We start from the raw sequence: 18,014 nt of genomic DNA on the forward strand, positions 1-18,014 counted from the left end.
CAGAGGGATCCAGTCCGTGCTGTGCAGCTGAGTTGCCCCGTCCTGTCCCCACGTCCATCCCCGTTACTGCGGGTGACGGAACCCCTCCTCCAGCACAGAGGGCAGCCCCATAGAATTCCTGCTGGGCCACCCGGGCTGGGACAGAGGTGACCACGTGCAAAGCATCGCTACCACCTGGAAGCGCTCATGGCCCCAGCCCAGTCCCCTCTTCATCACCGTCCCCATCCGTCCCTGCTCGGCCCATTGGCTCTGCTCCTCTGCTCCTTCCCCACATCCCCTATCCCTGCCTGCACCTGCTGCTCCATGCCCATGGCTCTGCACTGGGCAGCTCTCACCGTCCTCGCCTCCGGGACGCCTGTGTCCCATTGTGTCCCCTCTCCACGCGCCCTGTTCCCAGCGCAGCCACGATGGGGCCGGCACCTCCCTCCGGCAAGGTGCTGAAAGCAGTCTCAGGGCACAGCCAGGAGCACAGATGAGTGTGGAGAATGCTCCATCCGCGCTGGAGATGGTCCCCTGTGGGTGACCAACGCACGGAGAGCCGAGGGATGCTGCACTCCTCAAGGGCTGTCCCGGCTGCACACGTCCCTCCATGCACCCAGGACACCGCAGCTGCGTCCCGGTGCTGGGTGGAAGCTCAGTGTCCCCAGTCCTTGGGGACGGTGCCTGTGGCACTCGCACGGCTCCTCCAGGACGGGGCGGAGTGTCGGGGCCGCGTCTCCCCGCTCATCCATCCCGGGGTGATGCCGTCGATGGGAAGGAGGGAGGGGGTCCGGGAGAACCAAAAACGATGGCGCAGAGAGGGTCGGTGTCGAGTCAGGGCACACGTGGTGCTGCGCTAGAACGTGGCCCCGTGGAACTTGATGGCACCGGCGGCTGCCAGGGCTTGAGCTGGAGGGAGAGGAGCGGAGCTGAGCGCTGTGCTCCCTCCAGATGCCCCCTGAGCAGCCTGGAGTAAAACCCCACAGACTCAACCCCGTGGCCAGCACCTCCCGGGGGGCAGCAGCTTACTCAGCCCCATGCCCACATCGGGGTCCCTGGCTGCGTCCCACACTGCAGAGGGCACTGCACTTGTTCCATAGGAGGAGATGGGGCTGACGTGGCTCGGAGGTGTTAGCTGGAGCAAGCAGCGATGGACGGAGGCCGGGTGGAAAAGACACTGGGGGGAGAGGCACCCCCCGCCCGTCCCCGGATGGAGAGGATGGGATGAAGTACAAGAGAAAAGGTGCTTACTTCATGGCTCAGACACGCATAAAATGGCTGCAGTCGGCGACCCGGGATGGTTCAGACGAGAGGGGGTTGGTCGGTGGAGTCGGGGAGGCTGGGGAGGTGGGAGGGCTTGGGGTAGCGCATTGAGCTGGAAACAAGAAATGGGAGAAGGGCATGAAGAACACAAGCTGAGGGCAGCGAGAGGGGAGGAGGCGGCACAGCGGGCAGGTTAGCGAGGGGAGGAAACCAAGAGGGAGGAAGGGAGGGAGGAAGCAGGACGAGCAGCCACAGCCCGGCTGCAGCGCGCACACGTGAGCTCCCCCAGGGCTCCTCCTGGACAAGGCTGCGGGCACTGCGTGCCACCGCTGGGCATGGACAGTGCTTCCCCATCCCTGAGCTCTCCGAGCTGGGTTCCTTCCCTTGGGCATGGGGCAGGCAGCTTTTGAACCATGAGTGCTCCGTCCTGCAATGCTCAGCGCTGCTGCCCTGGCAGCTGCTGGCAACGCCTGACTCGGCAGCTGCACGGTGCTGCCCTCCAGCAATGCAGGATGCTCTCCTTGTGCACACAGCCCCCTGTTTCTTTGCTGCCTGTCCGGTCCATCATCCTCTCACTGAACCTGCTCGTTCCACCTTGCAGCAATTCCTCCTGCCTGTCTGGTACCTGCAGTCCCTCTCCTGCAGGGCTGCAGGCAGCGGGTGTGTGCCCCGCACCCTCTGTGTCCCTCCATGCCTTACCCGAGAGCATGCGGCCCCGGCGGGATGCCTCGGCAGCCAGTGCACATGAGATCTCTATCCTCTTCTCCTGCTCCTGCAGCTGCGTTTCAGGGTCCTGGGGGGCATCCACCTCCCCCTCACCCAGGGGGATGACGTTCTGCAGGCTGCAGTCACAGTGCTGGCTTAGTGGGATGCACCGCAATGCTGGGGATGGGGTGCACGCTGTGGGTGCTGCACCTCACCTGGACTTGGCAATGAGGGTCTTTATCCTTTCCACCTTCTTTTGCTTCTCCTTCATCTCTTCGGGGCTGAGTGGCGTGTCGGGCTCCAGCTCGATGTACCGCTCGGGGATGAGGACTTTGTCCGGCGTGGACAGCTGGGTGCGGGGCTGAGCTGAGCACCGCTCACCAGGGACCCATCCCATCTCCAGCACACACCTTCCCCACCCAACCACCCCCAGCTCCCAGCCCCCTGGCCACAACCACGGGCACAGCACTTGCTCTGGCTCCAGGGCCCCACACAATGCAGGAGGTTGGATCGACCCTCCAGCAACGGGGATACCCCATGCCCACGTCCCCATGGAGCTCCAGTCCTCACCTCCTTGTTGATGTCCACGTCGTAGTGCTGTGGCTCCAGCTCCATTTTGCGCAGCCGGGCGATCTCCTCCCGGGGCGTCTCGTGCACCTTGCTGGGGTCATCGGAGCGCAGCGCTGCCTCCAGGTCGGAGATGTCCACCTCATGGATGCTGCGGTGCCGGCGCACCTGCAGGGAACCCAGCCCGGCTGAGCCCCCACTCCCAACAAACAGTGCCCTGCCACAGCCCCGAGTGCCCCCTCTGCTCCTTCAGGGGCCTCAGCCCGCCCCACAAAGCCAAGCCCGCTTTGGACCCAGCCACGTGGGTGCAGGGACTCACCACTTTGTAGGATGCGGGTGCCTTCGTGCCGGGGGTGTCGGGCTGCTGGCTGCCGGGCAGCTGCAGGCTGCGCCGCTTCTCCTTCATGGAGCCGCTCTGGTGGCGTTTCATGCGGTCAATCTGCTCCTCCACGCTCATCTTCACCTTCGTGTCATTGGCAAACACGGCGCTCTTCGGCCTCTCCTGGGGAGAGTCCGGCCCCATCGTCACACTCCTCCCCCCCCCCCCCAAAAAAAAAAAAAACCCCCCCCCCCCCCCCCCAAAAATGGAACAGGATCCAGCCCCATCCACCCGTGCTGCATCGCTCTGCAAAGGGCTGCTGCGCTCAGCCTGCTCCTGGGGCACCCAAACTGCTGGGTGTCACCCAGCCAGGTGCTGTAATGCAGCAATGCATCTCCCCCCCCCCATCCTGATGGGGCTGCTGAGCCCCCAGCTGCCAGCCCAGCCCCTGGCACTGCCCTCCCAGCCCAGCCCCCTGCTGCAGCCCCTACCCGGGAGCCCAGCCCGTTGGCCATGCCGTTGCCATTCCTCCTCAGCATCCCCGTCGTGGGCACCACCTCCTCCTCTGTTGGGGACTTGGTTCGGGGCGGCACAATGCCCACTGCAGAACAAAGCAAAACACTGAGCTGAGCCCCCCTGGGGACACGGAGCCGGGTCCTGCCCATGCACGGTGCTGATAAAAAGCTGCAGTGCGTTGTGCAAAGGCTCCCCGTGGCCAGGGTAGCTCAGTGAGCCTGTTGGAGGGGACCCGCTGGGTGGCACCTACCTTTGTTGAGGGCAGCTTGCTTCTCTGCCTCCTGCTCCTGCCGGCTCTGCAGCCCCTCAGCAGTGGGGCAGGGGGCAGCCGCTCGCTGCGTCTCCTTCTTGCTTTGCTCCAAGCTTGGTTTGGGCTGTGGGGAGAAAAATGAGTCCGCAGTGAGCCAGTGCTCTGCCTGGAGGCCATATGCTGCCTGGGCACAGCACACTGCCAGGGGTGGCACACAGCCCCAGGAGCAGGTGGGCACACAGACACTGTCCAGGCAGTATCTGCACCCCAAAAAAGTGCTCCACCGGTGGGGACATGGGCTGGGAGGGCTCCGCAGCTCTCGCCTCAACCCATTGGGGCCAGGCACCCATCGCTGTCCTGGTGATGCAGTTCTGGGTGGGACAAGATGTCTACAGGGAGGCAGCCCTGCCATGGCTCGGAGGTGGTACCCAGGAGCTGCAGGATGGAGGTGCGCAGTGTGACCCCACACCGCTGCCCTGTGCTCTGCATGGAGAGGGTGCATCCTGACACACCTTACACCACGCAGATCAGCACAGCCGTGACTGTGGTGCCCCATGGTTGCACGGATGCTGGGAGTGCTACCCGCACAAACAAATGTTCCCTCTTTTCAGAGCCCCACATGCACACATCCTGAGCCCCTCTCAGGACCACCAGGTTGCAGGGACACTCCTGTCTTCCAGAGTACAAACGTGGTCCCATTCCCAGGCAGAGATGTCACCAGGGATCCTTAGGACCAGGTGTACCCACGTGGTCACCCCAGGGCAGCTGAGCCCCCAGCACAGGGGGGAGCAAAAGGACAGCAAGAGAGGAGAGGGCAGAGGAAAGCAGAGAGGCTGCAGCAGCTTTGCATCTCCTCCAGCTGCTCAGGAGGAGCCTGTCCCTATCAGGAGCATGTGCATGGGCACAGGGGACCTGGAGACGACATGGTGAAGCTGCCATGGGGACACTGCCCATTGCTCCCCTTGGAGAGGCAGTGCCACATGCTGCTGTCCCCTGAGCATCACCTTCGTGGGCAGCCCCATCCTCCGGTCCCAGCCTTTGAGGAGGGAAGGAGGGAGGGAAGGGGTGCTTCTTAGGGCTGCTCTGGAGAGGTTCTGGTACCTGTCCCCTCTGTGCCTCGCTGCCTCGCTGCCAGGAAGGGGAGGTGGGGTACGGCCAGGGGCGGCTCTCGCTAGGGAGCGGAGGGACGGTCGGAGGAGGCTCCAGGGGGACGTACGACTTGGGGAGGGGAGGTCGAGGCGGGCCGGGTTCCTGGGGTGGAGAGGAGCATTAGGCGTGAGAGCAGAGAAACTAAGAGATGGGAAGGAAAAGAGAGTTAGAAAGAGACCGAGACAAAACACAGTGAAAGGCCAGGGCAGGAGGAGGGAGCGCAGGGGCTGCTGCCTGCTGGGTGTCCCCATGCACGGGGGGGACATTTCCCACTTCCCAGTAGGGTCAGGCAGGGCTGGAGCTGTCAGCCCCCAGGAGGCATCAGCATTGCCTTGGCACAGCTGTGGGGAGTGTCCATGTCCCACCCTGAGCTTCACATGCATGTGCGTGAGCTCAGCTCTGACAGACCCTGAGCGAGCAGGGACCATGGTGGCAGCAAGAGCTGAGCAACTGTTGGTGTAGGACCCCAAGGGCTGCAACGCCTTGTGAGGGGCACAGACTCGGACATCTCCAGGAGATCCCACAGCCTCCACATGCCCATCCACCACCTGAGAGCGAGGATGCTGGGCCAGCCCATGAGCCAAGTGACAAGGAAGGACACGACAGTGACAAAGGGCTCCCTGGGTGCACACCGTGGCTCACTCACCTCGCTGGGACCCGGCTTGGTGGGTGAGCCCTGGGAGCCAGAGATGAGGGAGAAGGGGCTCAGGGGGCTGGTGAGGCTGGCAGAGCTCAGCGGGCTGGCGGGGCTGTTGGAGCTGTACGTGCCCGAGGGGCCGATGGCCACTGCAGAGAAGAGCAGAAATACGTGTGTGCATCACGGCACGGTTCCTCCAACAGTGCTGTCACCAGGGATGTGGCAAGATGTGCCACGCTGGGCTTCGTGCCATGCGAGGACAGAGCCCTCTCACCTCTATGCTTGGCGGTGTCGGTGCCACGGGACGGGTTGTTCTTCCTCAGCCCCTCCATCACGTCCTGGATCCGCCAGATCTCCTTCTGGATCTGCCGGTTGAGCATTTCATTCTGTGAAAAGGGAGAAAGGCAGTGGTCAGAGCAGCCACCAGCCCCACACCCAGCCCTGTGCATCCCATCCCGGCTGCATCCCATTGACAGGGCCTGGGGGGTTCAGCTGGGACAGACACGGCCTGGGGGGGCTGAGCCATCACACCCACAGCTCGAATCCCATAGGGAGCTGCAGGCTGGGGTGGAGCTGGTGGAACCCCCCCAGCCCCATCCAGCCTCTAATCAGCATCCGAGGCAAAGCGCCTTCATCAGCACCCGTGTGCTGTTAGGCAAGGTCAAAGCAGGACACCGAGCACCAGCAGCTGCTTGCAAATCAGCTCTCTGCAGAGGAACCAGGTGGCTTCCACCTGCACGGGACTGGGGACAACGGGGGACGCTCACCTGGAGGTCCAGGTTCAGCTGCTCCCAGAGGTCGTCGTGCAGGGCGGACACCTCGCTCTCCAGGGTCTCGTACTCAGCTGTGCTGTTGGCCAAGGCCTGTGGAAGGAGTTGGGGGGGGTTGGGTTGGCAGATTTGTCCCCCAGTTTTGCAGCAGCCACCTGGTGCCAGCTCTGCTGGGTGCTCCATGCATCAGGGACGGGAGGGTGGGGACAGGGAGCGCGGAGCAGCACCGTTACCGTGCTGGCCTGCGACAGCTCCACGCGGATGTTGATGAGCTGGTTCTGCAGCGACTCCTTCTTGTGCAGCAGCTTCTCGGGGTAGGCGGGTTGGCTCCCGAACATCTCCAGTTCCTGGTGCGTCCCCATCAGGGCGCTCTCCAGACTCTCCTGAGGGGAACAAGAGGTGCTGCAGCTGGGAGCGTCCTGGTGCAGGTGTAGTTTTCTCCCTTCTCAATGGGCCATGAATGCGTGAGACCATGCCGTGAGCACGACACCTCCCCCAGCCCGCAGATGACACTCAGGATAGCAGGAGATGCCCCTTCTTTGCCATCCCCATTGCCTTGCAGTGGGGTTTATTCCCAGATGCACTCAGCCCCGGGGCACTTGGTGTTGCAGCAGCACCACGCAGAACCATGCGCACCACGAACCTTCTCTGCTCGGAGCTGCTGCACCAGCCTCTCCTGCTCCCGCAGCACTTTGTTCTGCTCGCAGAGCTTCCCCAGCAGCTTCTGTTTCCAGCAAGAAAAAGAGAAAGAGAAGGAAGGGTGAGATCCCAGCAATGGGGTGTGGGATGCTCCAGGCATCCACGCAAACAGAACTGTGTTCAATCAGGGCCAAGAGGAGGGCCAGGAGAGGGCTGATCTCTCCCCAGAAGAGACAGGATGCAGCCAGGGCATAGAACATGGTGTTGGTTGGATGGGACAACCCATGGTTCCAAGGAAGGGTTTCCACCCTGCAGGAAACGGGGCGCACAGGGGCAGGGGCAATAGCACGGGACAGACTGGGGACAACAGCACGGACATTTGCTCTTACATCAGTGTCTTGCTCGCTTATCTTGTAGGCGTGCAGGGTCTCCCTGTAGGCTTCTGGGAAGGGCGTCGTCACCTGCAAGCAGAGCACGGGATGAGCCTGGCTCCGGGGTCCCAGGGGCTGCCAGGAGCCCTGCGGGGAGGAGCAGCCCTTCTGCCCCATCCCTGGGGCAGCCCCTGTGCCCAGCCCCGGTGCCATGGGCTGGGTGAGCAGCACCGAGCCAAGCTCTCTGCCTGACGCCAACAGATGTCTTGTGACTCATTAACTGCCTGGTGTGCAACCGCCACCGTTCCACGGGCAGGGAAACGAAGGCAGCAAGATGAAGCTGTAATCCCACCGAGCGGAGTCGGAGCGCCTATAAATCAGCTGCTGCATCAGGACCTGTTTACCATCCAGCTTCTCTGTGAGTCATTTGCCTTTCCTGGAAATCTAAATTACTAATGGGACCTCACCAATTAAATGCCTCCAAGACCTCGAGATGAAAGGCATAAGATAGGATGAAGGGGATCATTATTGCTAGAAAGCAAGATGCTGCTTCAGAGTGATTTGAAAAACCACAGGACGATGCAAACAGACCCAAACCTGGGAAATGCCAGAGCCTGGGGGGTGCGGATCCTGCACAGAGCTCAGCCAACGAAGGCATCACAACAGCTCCAGCTTCACCCTGCAGCACATCACCCCTGCTGCCCCAGCACAGGGATGGGACCACGCACCCCCCCACCCCCCCCAGGGAGCATCAGCACTCTGAGCCGCATCCCGCATCAGCACAGATGTCCCCAGGCTTTTGCAGCCTCTCTGAACTGCAGGCAGGAGAAGAGCAACGTGCCACAGCCCTGTGCACCGGCTGCTTCCTCTCCCTGATGTTGCTGTGGTTGCAGACCCTTGGGCTGGGTTCCTCCAGATCCACCTTCTGGTCACACTGACACACGAAAGCGCCCGAACGCAGATGAGAGCTCAGGACCTCGACTTCCCCACCTTGTGCTCTCGGGACCACAAGGATTTACAGGGCTGGAATGGCTCATGGATGGATTTAGCAAAGCCTGGGATGGACTAGCAGGACCCACAGAGCGTGATGTGCCAGCACTGCGTGGATGCTGGAGTTTGCATGAGCAGAATGGCAGGAGGTGACCTCAGGGATGGCGCGGGGCGGCTGGCGTGGCCTGCCATGCACGGGCATTAGCAAGGCTTACTTGCATGTAGAGCTGAGCCCTAGGGGAGGAGCTCTCCACCATCCTGTTCACCATACTGATCAGGGTTTCGCTCTCGCTCATCTGTGACAGACAGGGAAGGAAATGTCAGAGGTCAGCGGAGAGGCGGGGGAGCAGAGCTGGCCAGGACCCCTCTGGGCATCGTGCTGCAAAATGCCACCTCAAGAGATGCCCCAGGGGCTCAAGCCACGAAGGGACATCTGCCCCAGGCTGAGAGCATCCCAAGGGCTGAAAGCTTTGTTGGGGATGAATACAAATTGAACCCAGCCTCAGCTGGGCAGCAAACCGCACGCACAGACACAATCTTGCACGATGCCCACGGCTGCAACACACTGCACAGCCCCAGCAGACAGACAGACGGGTCAGGCCAACAAACAGCTCCAAGTCCTGCCCTTGTAGCACAGGGATGGCTCTGCTTGCGTGGGGATGGGGACAGCAGCGTCCCCCGTTCCAGCAGTGGAGCTGGGTGCTCCTATGGGGACGTGTTACGTGTGAGTGCTGCAGACTCTGTGTGACGATGCCCTCGCAGCACAGATCCAGGAGCAGAGCCCACTGGGGAGCATCACCACTTGGGGAGCAGATGAGGGAGCCGACCTGTGACACATCACAGCTCTCTGGATAAACGCGGAGAGGGAAAATGAAGCAGCAAATGGTTTTAAAAGAGCTACTTGGCGGCACCGCCCCGAATTAGAGGTCAGCAGGAGAGGAGGAGGAGATGGAAAGCCTTTTTAGGGAGCATTTTAAAGTGCTTCGGTGAGGGAGCGTGGCTGCCGGCGGCGCTGAAATAATCCAGAGAGCTTTTATTGCACCGAGCGCTCCTGCGTGTCCCTGGCTCTGCTCCAAGGCAGACACAGATCTTGGTGATTGCTGCACCGATGGGGATTCGCAGACTAATGCGATTGCACTGGAGCAGCTCCCTCAGTGCAAGCCCGGCTCCTGCAGCGAGCACCAGGCGGCAGCAGCAGCCGGTGGCTCCGGTCCCCGTTGGTGGCAGCCGGTGCCGATGGTTCCCACCCCAGCACTCCCCAGGGCTCTCCCTCACCCTGCTCCCAGAGTGAGGTCAGCTCGTGGCTTTCCTCCAAACACCCCGTGGCACGCCAAACCCCGGAGCTGCCGCTTCAGTGCCGGTCACCCGATCCCAGCCCTGCATCCCACCTCTCGCCGTGGAGGATGCGCAGGGTGAGCGCGTCACCAAAGCCACCTCGCTCTGTGCTCGCCCTCCTCTTGCTGCAGCACGGGGTGGATCCTCGGCGAGCACCCAGCACCTCCGCACCCGTGGGTGCCATGTGCTGTGCCCAGCCCTGGGCCATCACTTCTGCAGCACCGATGCTGTAGGCACCCCCAGACCCAGGGATGCCCTCCCACTGCCCCCCGGCTCCAGCACACCACACAGAAGGCACTGTCAGGGGTGGTTTTCCGCCAAGCAATGAACAACCCTACAGAGGGGGAGGATGGAAGAAGCAAACCAAAGATGACTCGTGCTGCTTTAGTGCCAAGAAGGGTGAGGATGGGTGTTAGGGGACGAGATGCTGCGCTGGGAGGGACGGGGACGCTGCTGGGGACGGGGCACATGGGGACGTAAGCAGCGTGAGGCTCGCAGCCAGCTCTGCCTACCTGCTGGTCCAAATACTCTAGGTTTCTTTGCAACTGAAGGTCTAAAAGTTCATCCTACCCGGAGCCAGCAGGCATGCGGCAAGAAACGAACACACAAAAACATATAAAAGAAGAAGCAAAGCGGTTAGGTGAAGGCTGCAGAAATGCGAAGACCTCTCGGCTGGGGAAGAAGCAAAGTGCCACCTCCTCTGCCCAAAGCGAGGAGGGCTGTGGACGGTGCAAGTCCCTCTCCCTACGCTGGGGCTCTGCTCACTGTCCCTGCATCTCTTGCTGGTGAGGATGGATGGCAGCATGAATAGCTGATGAAAATTTATGCGTCTCCCTCCTGCAGTGGCTGCTCCTGCCGTGCAGTTTCAGGGCTGTGCTGCACTACGTGGACATCCGGGTCCAGCTCCACGATCAAGGAGAAAAAACACCATCCAGGGACAAGCGGCAGCAGCGGCCCAAAGTGAGGAACAAGGAGGAGAGAGGTGCAGGGAGCGTGCCAGCCTCACCTCAGCCCCAGGGGAGCAGTGACAAGATGGGCATTGCAGAGCATAGGAGGGTGCAAGGGTGCTTCAGCACACCCTCAACCCCAGCATAGGGCTGGGGGCTTTCCATGAAGCACAGCCAGGAGGGACCAGAGACGTCAGTCCAAGCTCCACGGCCCTGACCTGCCCCACTACAGCCCATCTGCAACCCTCCTGGAGCAGCCGTTTCCTTCTCACCCATCCAAGGCATGGTGAGCCCTGAGCTGTGCCCCACAGCAGACCCTGCACCCCGTCCCATGGGGCTGAGGGCAGTGAGGAGCACACAGCTGTGAGCCCCCCGGCTCAGCCCGTCGGCGCTGGCAGCATACGTACCATCTTGTCGTGGACCGTGGGGGATGCCGGGTAGTGGTAGGGGTACATTCCTGCAGGGATGGGCCTCCTGTCGCCCAGGAAGTCATACTGAGGAAAGAGCAGACCCCCACCAAACCCCACGGGCAGGTGAGATGTGCATGGTAGCTCCCTATATATCCCCTCTTTTCTATGCTGCACTGCTGCAATTGGGGGCAGATTGCTCCCCTCTGTGTAGAGCCCAGCCCTGCAGCACGGTTAGGGCTGGCTTTTAGCAGTGCAGCAGCCATACAGAAACACCAGCGTGCCCCATTTGGGATTGCCTCGCTCGCGGTGGTCCTAAGGGAGGACCTAAAGCCACTCGCTGCTGCATGTCAAGGACTTGGTGGCACCTTGAGGCCAACGCATGCACGCAGAGAGGACAGGCTGCGCTGCAGCATCCCCCCCCTACAGCCCTCAACCAGGGTCCCCTCCGCCCCGGCACACCCCAGCGTTTACCTTGGGAGAACTGATGGATCTCCTCATCATGAAGGTGCTGGGGTCGGCATAAATCTCCTCTCCGCGGGGCGGCAGCCGCTCGAAGCGGGCGCTGGGCGAGCGCACCGGGGAGTACACCCGCGTGTGGCCGTAGGATCCTTGGCTGGGCGAGCGGGGCACGGAGCGGGAGCGGGGCTGCAGCGACATCCTCCGCAACGATCCCGAGGCAGCATCCACCTCGTCGAAATAAGTCGATTGCCTACCAGGGAGCCAGACCGGGACATCCTGCCGGGCGAATCCGGGGTGTTCCTTCCATTCCCGGAGCTGGTAGGGACCCCCGTTGCGGAAGGAATGCCGCTTGTCGTCCAGCGCCCACGGAGGGCTGACCCGCTCGTAGGCGGGCATGGAGCAGATGCTGTCGGGGCGCACGCCGGGTGGGTAGTACTGGTGGTCCTCGGGGTACTGGGGTGAGTAGGGGGGGTAGTAGTCGGGCACGCGGCGAGACACGGGGTAAAACCTGGTGGGGCTGGAAGGGAAGAGAGGAGTGAGAAATAAATGGCCACAATGGGGAAGGACACCCTTAGAGCATGCAGCATTGGGAAAGCTGGCGTTGAGGCCGGCGTCCCTCATCCTGGGGACCACAAGGGCCCCCCCTCCATAACCCACCCTGCTTGGCTTTTGGGGCGTCCTGCAGCTTGGAGCTAACGTTCAGCTGATTTGCTGACCCCAAGAGGGGATATAACAGGTGGAAAGGGGCAAAATACTCCCAGAACATCCCCCTGGAGAAAAGCAGCAGGACCCTCAGAGCCCCCACCGGACCTCACAGCCCTCACCTGCGCAGCTCCTCGGGGGGCACGTTGCCCCGGCGCAGGTTCACCCACTGCTGCAGCTGCGTCATGGAGCTCTTGCGCTGCGCGATCTTCTCGGGGTTGGTGCGGGGGGCGAAGCTGCGGCGGTGGGCAGCGCTCTCCCCATCGGGTGGGGGGTACGCGGTGCTGCCGGGGCGGCTGGGGGACGCGTAGGGCCAACCATTGGGTTGGGGCGGCCGCTCTGTGCTCGCCGGCACCCGCGGTGCTTCGGGGTAAGGGCTGCCGGGTTCGGAGGGTACATCCTGCCCGGCGACGCCGTTGGCTTTGGCCAAGGGTTCCTTCTTGCTCTCCATCCTCTCTGGTTTCCTCTCGAGTTTCTCTGAGCCACGGCCGTCGCCTTCGCCCCGGGTCTTGGCGTCGGGGTCGGCTTTGGGGTGCTCGCGGTGTGCGGCGTTACGGTGGTGGTGGTGGTGGTGTTTGCTGGGGGGGATGTTCTCAGAGTCCGTCTTCTCGTGTCTGGAGGGCACGGAGACGCAAGCAGAGCATTACCTTCCCTTTAGAACACCCTCGGGATGGCCGTTAACATCCCATCCCTCCCGCAGCCTCAGCGGGATGCTGACGCTCCCCAGTTCCATTCTGCTCCCACTCCCCCCCACCCCATTCCCAAGAGGCAGAGGAGCGTCCCAGCCCTGTGCGACGAGGACAACGCTCTGACCTCTGGGTCGGGGGGATCTGCACCCGGGCAGCTTCGCCCATGGCTTGGATCCAGGACTCCTGCTCCTCTGTGTTCTCAGCGCTGAAGAAGTACGTCCGGATGCCGGCGTGCTCGGCCTGGGGAGACAGGGACTGCTCGTTACTCGCCGGCACCTCCTCCACCCAGCACACCGTCACCTGCAGGGAGGTAGAGAAGTGGGGAGAGAAACAGACAGGAGGTGTGAGAGCTCCTTCTCCAGCCCAGCACAAACTCCTGGTGCTGCAGTGCTCTGCCCTTCCCTCCCTAGGAGCATCCTCACAGCACTGGGTGGGATGAAGGCTCGCTGCGATGCCCCCACCCTCAGTGCTGGTCAGAGCGTTACCCTTCATGCAGGGTGAGGGGGAAGGTGGTTTCTTGGTGCAGACAATGTTTTGGGGGAATAAAGTTCGCTTTTGGTCCAAGATGTCCATGCCTGCACCCCACCCTGTGCTGCAGGCAGGGTTGGTTGCTCTGGACCTTTTTGAAGCAACCACCTTCCCCCTCTCCGGAGAGGAACGGGAGGCAATGAGGAGGAAGAAATGGAAAAAAGCAGATTTTTCCCCCTGAAACACCTTCAGGGTTCAATTTTTATCATTTTAATTAACAACCACAAAAAAAAAAAGAGGTTCCAATTAGAACCTTCCCTCGGGTTTCCATTGGGGTTTTCCACCTGGGGACAGGGACGACTCCTGCCTGGCCCCTCCAGCCCTCGTAGCTCGAGAGCTTTGAGCGAGAGCTCAAACCAAACCGATTCCTCCCCCGGATTCATGGGAATGGGGCGAGCAAAGCATGCAGCCCCTCACCCTCTGCATGCACCCATAAGGCAAGCGGATGTACCTATGCAGCTGGGTGCTGGCGTGGCCGACGGGCGCGCGGAGACCTCCTGCCCGGGGGGATCCTCGCCCGCGGAGAGAGGAGGAAACACAGAGATGGGGTCAAAGCGCAGCGGGGGGAGCGCGGGCGCAGCCCTCGCTTTGCTTTGGGGACCGCTCAGCCCTGGAGGTGGATGGGGATCACTGTGACACCGCAGCTTTGGGACGCTGGGGTGTACGTTGAGCGTGGCGGGGGGGTCCCCAGGAATCAGAGAACCAGAGCGTGGTTGGGTTGGAAGGGTCTTAAAGATCATTCAGCCCCACCCCTGCTATGAGCAGGCTGCACCCCCCCAGCTCAGGCTGCCCAGGGCCCCATCCATGACTTCGGGCACCTCCAGGGATGGGACAAAGCCATCCCACGGCACCCTCAGGTGCACACAAAAACACAGCCCCTCGTCCCTAGAGCTTGGCTGGTGAATATCAGCCCTCCGAGGCTCCTCCCCCACCAGCATCGCAAACCACCTCTGGGCCATTGCTCTGCTCCCAGCACAGACAGACAGACAGACACAGCTTGCTGGGCACGGGCACGTGGTAATCACTGCTTGCAAGCACTCACCCTAAACCATGCTCGCTGTGGGTCTCAGGGTGGCAGCTACAAAAATGCACCCTTCAGATTGCAAAAGCATCCCCACAGCGAACCCAGAGCGGTGCTTGAGGTGCTGGGGCTCACAGCTGGCAGCACACATTGCCCACGGGTGGGGAACCCCGTGCACAGAGGTGAGGTCTGCAGAGCCCTAACCCCAGCTCCAGCACCGGGGGTTGGCTCAGTATTTCTGCTGATGGATGGGTCTGTCTGGGTGCACACGCACAGAGGGAGTGCAGAGGTGCAAGGGTCTGGGCAGCTCACGACCAGGAAGGTGCGTGCTTGGCTTTGCACAAGTCAGCCTGTGCACCAAGGCAGCAAGCAGGTGCCTGGGGACCGTGGCAGCAGGGGTGGCAGTGCCCCAAGGTGCACACTGGTGCCCATCAGTGCTGTGCGAGTGCCACTGAGCGTTGCTGTGGGGGGGGGACAGATGGGGTCTGCCCAGGGACAGGTGTGGGACAGCCACCCTCTGCCTTCCAGCTCTCCCCTCCTACATCCACCGCAGAGAGGGCTGATGAGCAGCAACTAATTACAGCTAATTGCAGTCGCGTTTCCTTTCTGTTATGCACCAGTCAAAGCAAGCCAAAAAAATGGAGCTGGGGACGCTCTGTGCCTGGTGGAGAGAGCTCTGCTGAGAGATGCCACGGGGATGGGCTGGATGGGAGCAGGGCTCAGAGGGGAAAGCATCCCCAGCCCACCCGGTGGGAGGTGATGCTGTTTTATCCCCTGCGTGCCTCAGTTTCCCCAGCACATGCCGGGGGATTCCTGCAGCTCCCCTCTCTGCAGCTGGGCTCTGCTCCACGCCCCATCACCAAGAAAGCGAGAGGAGGGCACAGCAGGGACCCCACCAGCATCAGCCCCCCCCCCTCAAGCCCCGCACGGCCCCGCACTCACCTTAAAGGTGTGCTTCCTGCTGATGTTGTCAGAGGGCTGCACGGCCGCCACGCGGAAGCTGAGCAGGGGGATGCTGCCCAGGATGCTCTCCTCCTTCTCATCTGGTGGGCGAATGGAGGTGGTTAGAGGCACGGTGGGACCCCGGCGGGCATGCACGGCGAGCAGCCCACCTGTGGCAACGCGCTGCCTTCCTGTTGCTTCGCCCTCCCCTGCAAGCAGTGCTGCTGCTCGGCAGCCGACCTGCTTAATAATTCATGCTCGCCCTCGGCTGCCAGGGAGAGCTGAGCTGAGTGAGCTGCCAGGAGGCGGGTGAAGGGCATTAACCCCTCGGTGCCCCAGCATGGCGAGCACCCACAGGAACAAGCACCCATAAAAGCAAGCACCCGCAAAAAAGCGTGTGCCCAGAAAAGCAAGCACCTGCAGAAAGCAAACACACCTGCAAAGAGCAAAAACACCTGCAAAAAGCAGGGACACCCGCAAAAGGCGAGCACCCTCAAAAGCATGCAGCCACAAAAAGCAAGCACCTGCAGAAAGCACAAACACAAAAGCATGCAGCCACAAAAAGCAAGCACCTGCAGAAAGCGCAAACACCCACGAGCATTGTACCTTTGTAGTAGAAGAGGCAGCGGTCCACCAGCACAAACCAGCGCTTGTTCCACTGCTTCACCCCCGAGCTGGCCTGCAAGAGAGCGGCAGTGAGATGCCGGCGGCACGCACCCATCGGGAGGTGCACCCATGGGGGGCAGCCCCTGGCTGCAGGGGGGGATGGAGCACGGGGGGGTCTCGGGCACCTGCTTGTAGAGCCAGCCGCTTTTGGTGACGGCGGCGTTGGGGTTTCTCTTCATGGAGTTGGAGCGCTTCCCGAAGGCGATGCCCTTGCGGGAGGAGCGCGACGCCTGCAGAGGGGGAGAGGATGCGCTCAGTGCCCGGGTGGGGGCCCTGCTCCCCGGCTGCTCCGTTGTCACCCGCTGTGGCACCTGGACCTGCGCACGCACCCGGCCTCCGGGCCGCTCCGAGGCCACCTCCGTCACCATGGTGTGGTTGGAGGGCTCGCTGCTGCTGCTGCTGTTCGCCAGGCGCTTGCTGCCTGCTTTGCTTGACATGTCCAAGGTCGGCCTGTGGCACAGAGGGGGCCGTCAGCACGGCCGCGTTCCCACATCCCCCTCCCCCCAGGCAACGGTCCCCTATCCCGCAGCCAACCTTGGTCCCAAAAAGCAAAGGGAGCCAACCTACTTTTGCAAGTCTACTCTTGAGTTTTCTTCCGGGAGCTGTCCCGTCACTGGGTGCAGGAAGGTGTTCCGCCTTTCATTGTGGCTGCAAGACAAAGCGGTGGGCTCCGTTAGCACCCAGCGAGGAGGAGGATGGGGTCCGAGGGCTCACAGAAACCCAGCGAGGTGCTGCCCACTCGCCTGTGCAAACCAGAGAGCCCCATCCATCCCGCTCACCCCCCAAATCCCTTGGCTTTTAGCATCGTTCTGCTGCTCCAGCACCGGCGCTTTGTTGTGCGTCTCACACCATTTGCACCGGTTTTCACCTGCACTTCCCAGAATGCGCTCGCCTCGCCGAGAGCCGGAATGAGGTCTCTGGCAGCTGAGACCTCATTACTTCTGCTGGACACATCACACAGCACCGGCTGCCGCGTGGTGAGACATTTCCATAACCCCCCCCAGCTGTCAGAATAAATCGCTGCAGGAGCGGCAGCCGTGGCCCAGCCTGGGCTGTGTTGAAAGCAACAACGCCGACGTCACATCCTCTGCTTGGGCTCGCTGCTTTCGGAGCCATTTGCCACAATGCGAGGGTCACAAGGCATCTGGCCCCACTGCTGGTGGGGGGTGGCTCTCAGCAGACCCCTCCACATGGGGTTTTGGCAGCCAGCTGAGCCCATAACGCAGCACAGCTGCCTCATGTTGGGTGGGGGCTGTCCTGGGAAGTTTGCTTTGCAACAGGGGGTGCACGGGACCCCATCTCGGTGACAGTCCCCCCAAAACTGCCAAGCACCGGGACACAGCTGCCCACGGCCACCCATGAAGGCAGCGTGCAAACAGCCCGTCATGCTGCCGAAGCGCTGAGTGTCAGCAAAACAGGGGAAGTTTGAGCAAGAAAACAGCTGCCAAGACCATCCCATCTATGCACGCTTCACCCCGAGGCTGGGCTGCAGCCAGGCTCAGGGGCAGTCACCGCTTTCTGCCAAAAAAAGCCCTGCTGGGAGCTGCCCCCTATGCAGGTCCCACCCTGGCCCTGCACCCTGCTCTGCTCTCCCCTTTGCTAGGGGTCACCCAAAAAACCTCTGCAACCTGCAGCGAGGGGAGCGCCTGCTCCCCTGCACTGGGCTTTTCTGTGCTGCCAGTGCATCTGATGTGAGTCCTCTGCAGAGGCAGTGTCCCCGGCCCCTGCTCCCTCTCTGAAGGCACCAAAGGGGCTTTCTGCCACCATTTGTCCCCACTTTGGAGAGCCACAGCATGGCAGTGACGGGGCAGCTCGCGATGCTGACACACGGGGAAGGTGCATGCAGTGAGCAAGCAGCACCCTGATCCTCAGCCCTGCAAAGTGGGGGCTGCCCGGAGCCACCAGTGCAGCCAAACCCCCGCTGAGCACATCCTCAAGGACCCCCAGGTCCCCAGGCCTCCTCACCACCCGCACATCACTGTGGGTTCCCCTGCCCAAAGGCTGAGCTCTGTCCCCAGGCCAAGCCGCCCACCCAGCATCGCAGCCCCTGTGCCTCCTCCCGGCACCAACTCAGGCACTCACACTCCCTCCCCGTGCTGCTCCCACCCCCAGACCTCAGGAATATGAGCTCAAATCCCACCATCCAGACCCAAAATGCCA

At 62.1% G+C, this 18,014-nt stretch overlaps 1 protein-coding gene across 15 annotated transcripts in view; it reads right to left on the minus strand.

The window, feature by feature from the left end:
* PLEKHA6 (pleckstrin homology domain containing A6) overlaps window positions 7–18,014 on the minus strand; it is a 39,086-nt gene continuing 21,078 nt past the window's right edge. For 6 of the 15 annotated variants that reach the window (XM_021377261.1, XM_021377247.1, XM_021377256.1 and 3 more), the window contains exons 2-25: window positions 16,422–16,502; window positions 15,980–16,304; window positions 15,795–15,867; window positions 15,189–15,289; window positions 12,822–12,997; window positions 12,131–12,622; window positions 11,319–11,823; window positions 10,845–10,931; window positions 10,003–10,056; window positions 8,371–8,451; window positions 7,184–7,255; window positions 6,799–6,879; window positions 6,389–6,538; window positions 6,153–6,248; window positions 5,660–5,771; window positions 5,395–5,534; window positions 3,600–3,723; window positions 3,325–3,434; window positions 2,834–3,016; window positions 2,518–2,682; window positions 2,163–2,296; window positions 1,942–2,084; window positions 1,231–1,354; window positions 7–888 (exon numbers count right to left, since the gene is read on the minus strand). In XM_021377261.1, the coding sequence (XP_021232936.1) occupies window positions 1,239–1,354; window positions 1,942–2,084; window positions 2,163–2,296; window positions 2,518–2,682; window positions 2,834–3,016; window positions 3,325–3,434; window positions 3,600–3,723; window positions 5,395–5,534; window positions 5,660–5,771; window positions 6,153–6,248; window positions 6,389–6,538; window positions 6,799–6,879; window positions 7,184–7,255; window positions 8,371–8,451; window positions 10,003–10,056; window positions 10,845–10,931; window positions 11,319–11,823; window positions 12,131–12,622; window positions 12,822–12,997; window positions 15,189–15,289; window positions 15,795–15,867; window positions 15,980–16,291 (3,507 nt within the window). In that variant the 5' untranslated portion in view covers window positions 16,292–16,304; window positions 16,422–16,502 and the 3' untranslated portion in view covers window positions 7–888; window positions 1,231–1,238. The other 9 variants (XM_021377255.1, XM_021377253.1, XM_021377252.1 and 6 more) reach the window with 9 other exon arrangements.

This window comes from Numida meleagris, chromosome 25, assembly GCF_002078875.1.
Source record: "Numida meleagris isolate 19003 breed g44 Domestic line chromosome 25, NumMel1.0, whole genome shotgun sequence".
Classification (NCBI taxonomy): domain Eukaryota; kingdom Metazoa; phylum Chordata; class Aves; order Galliformes; family Numididae; genus Numida; species Numida meleagris.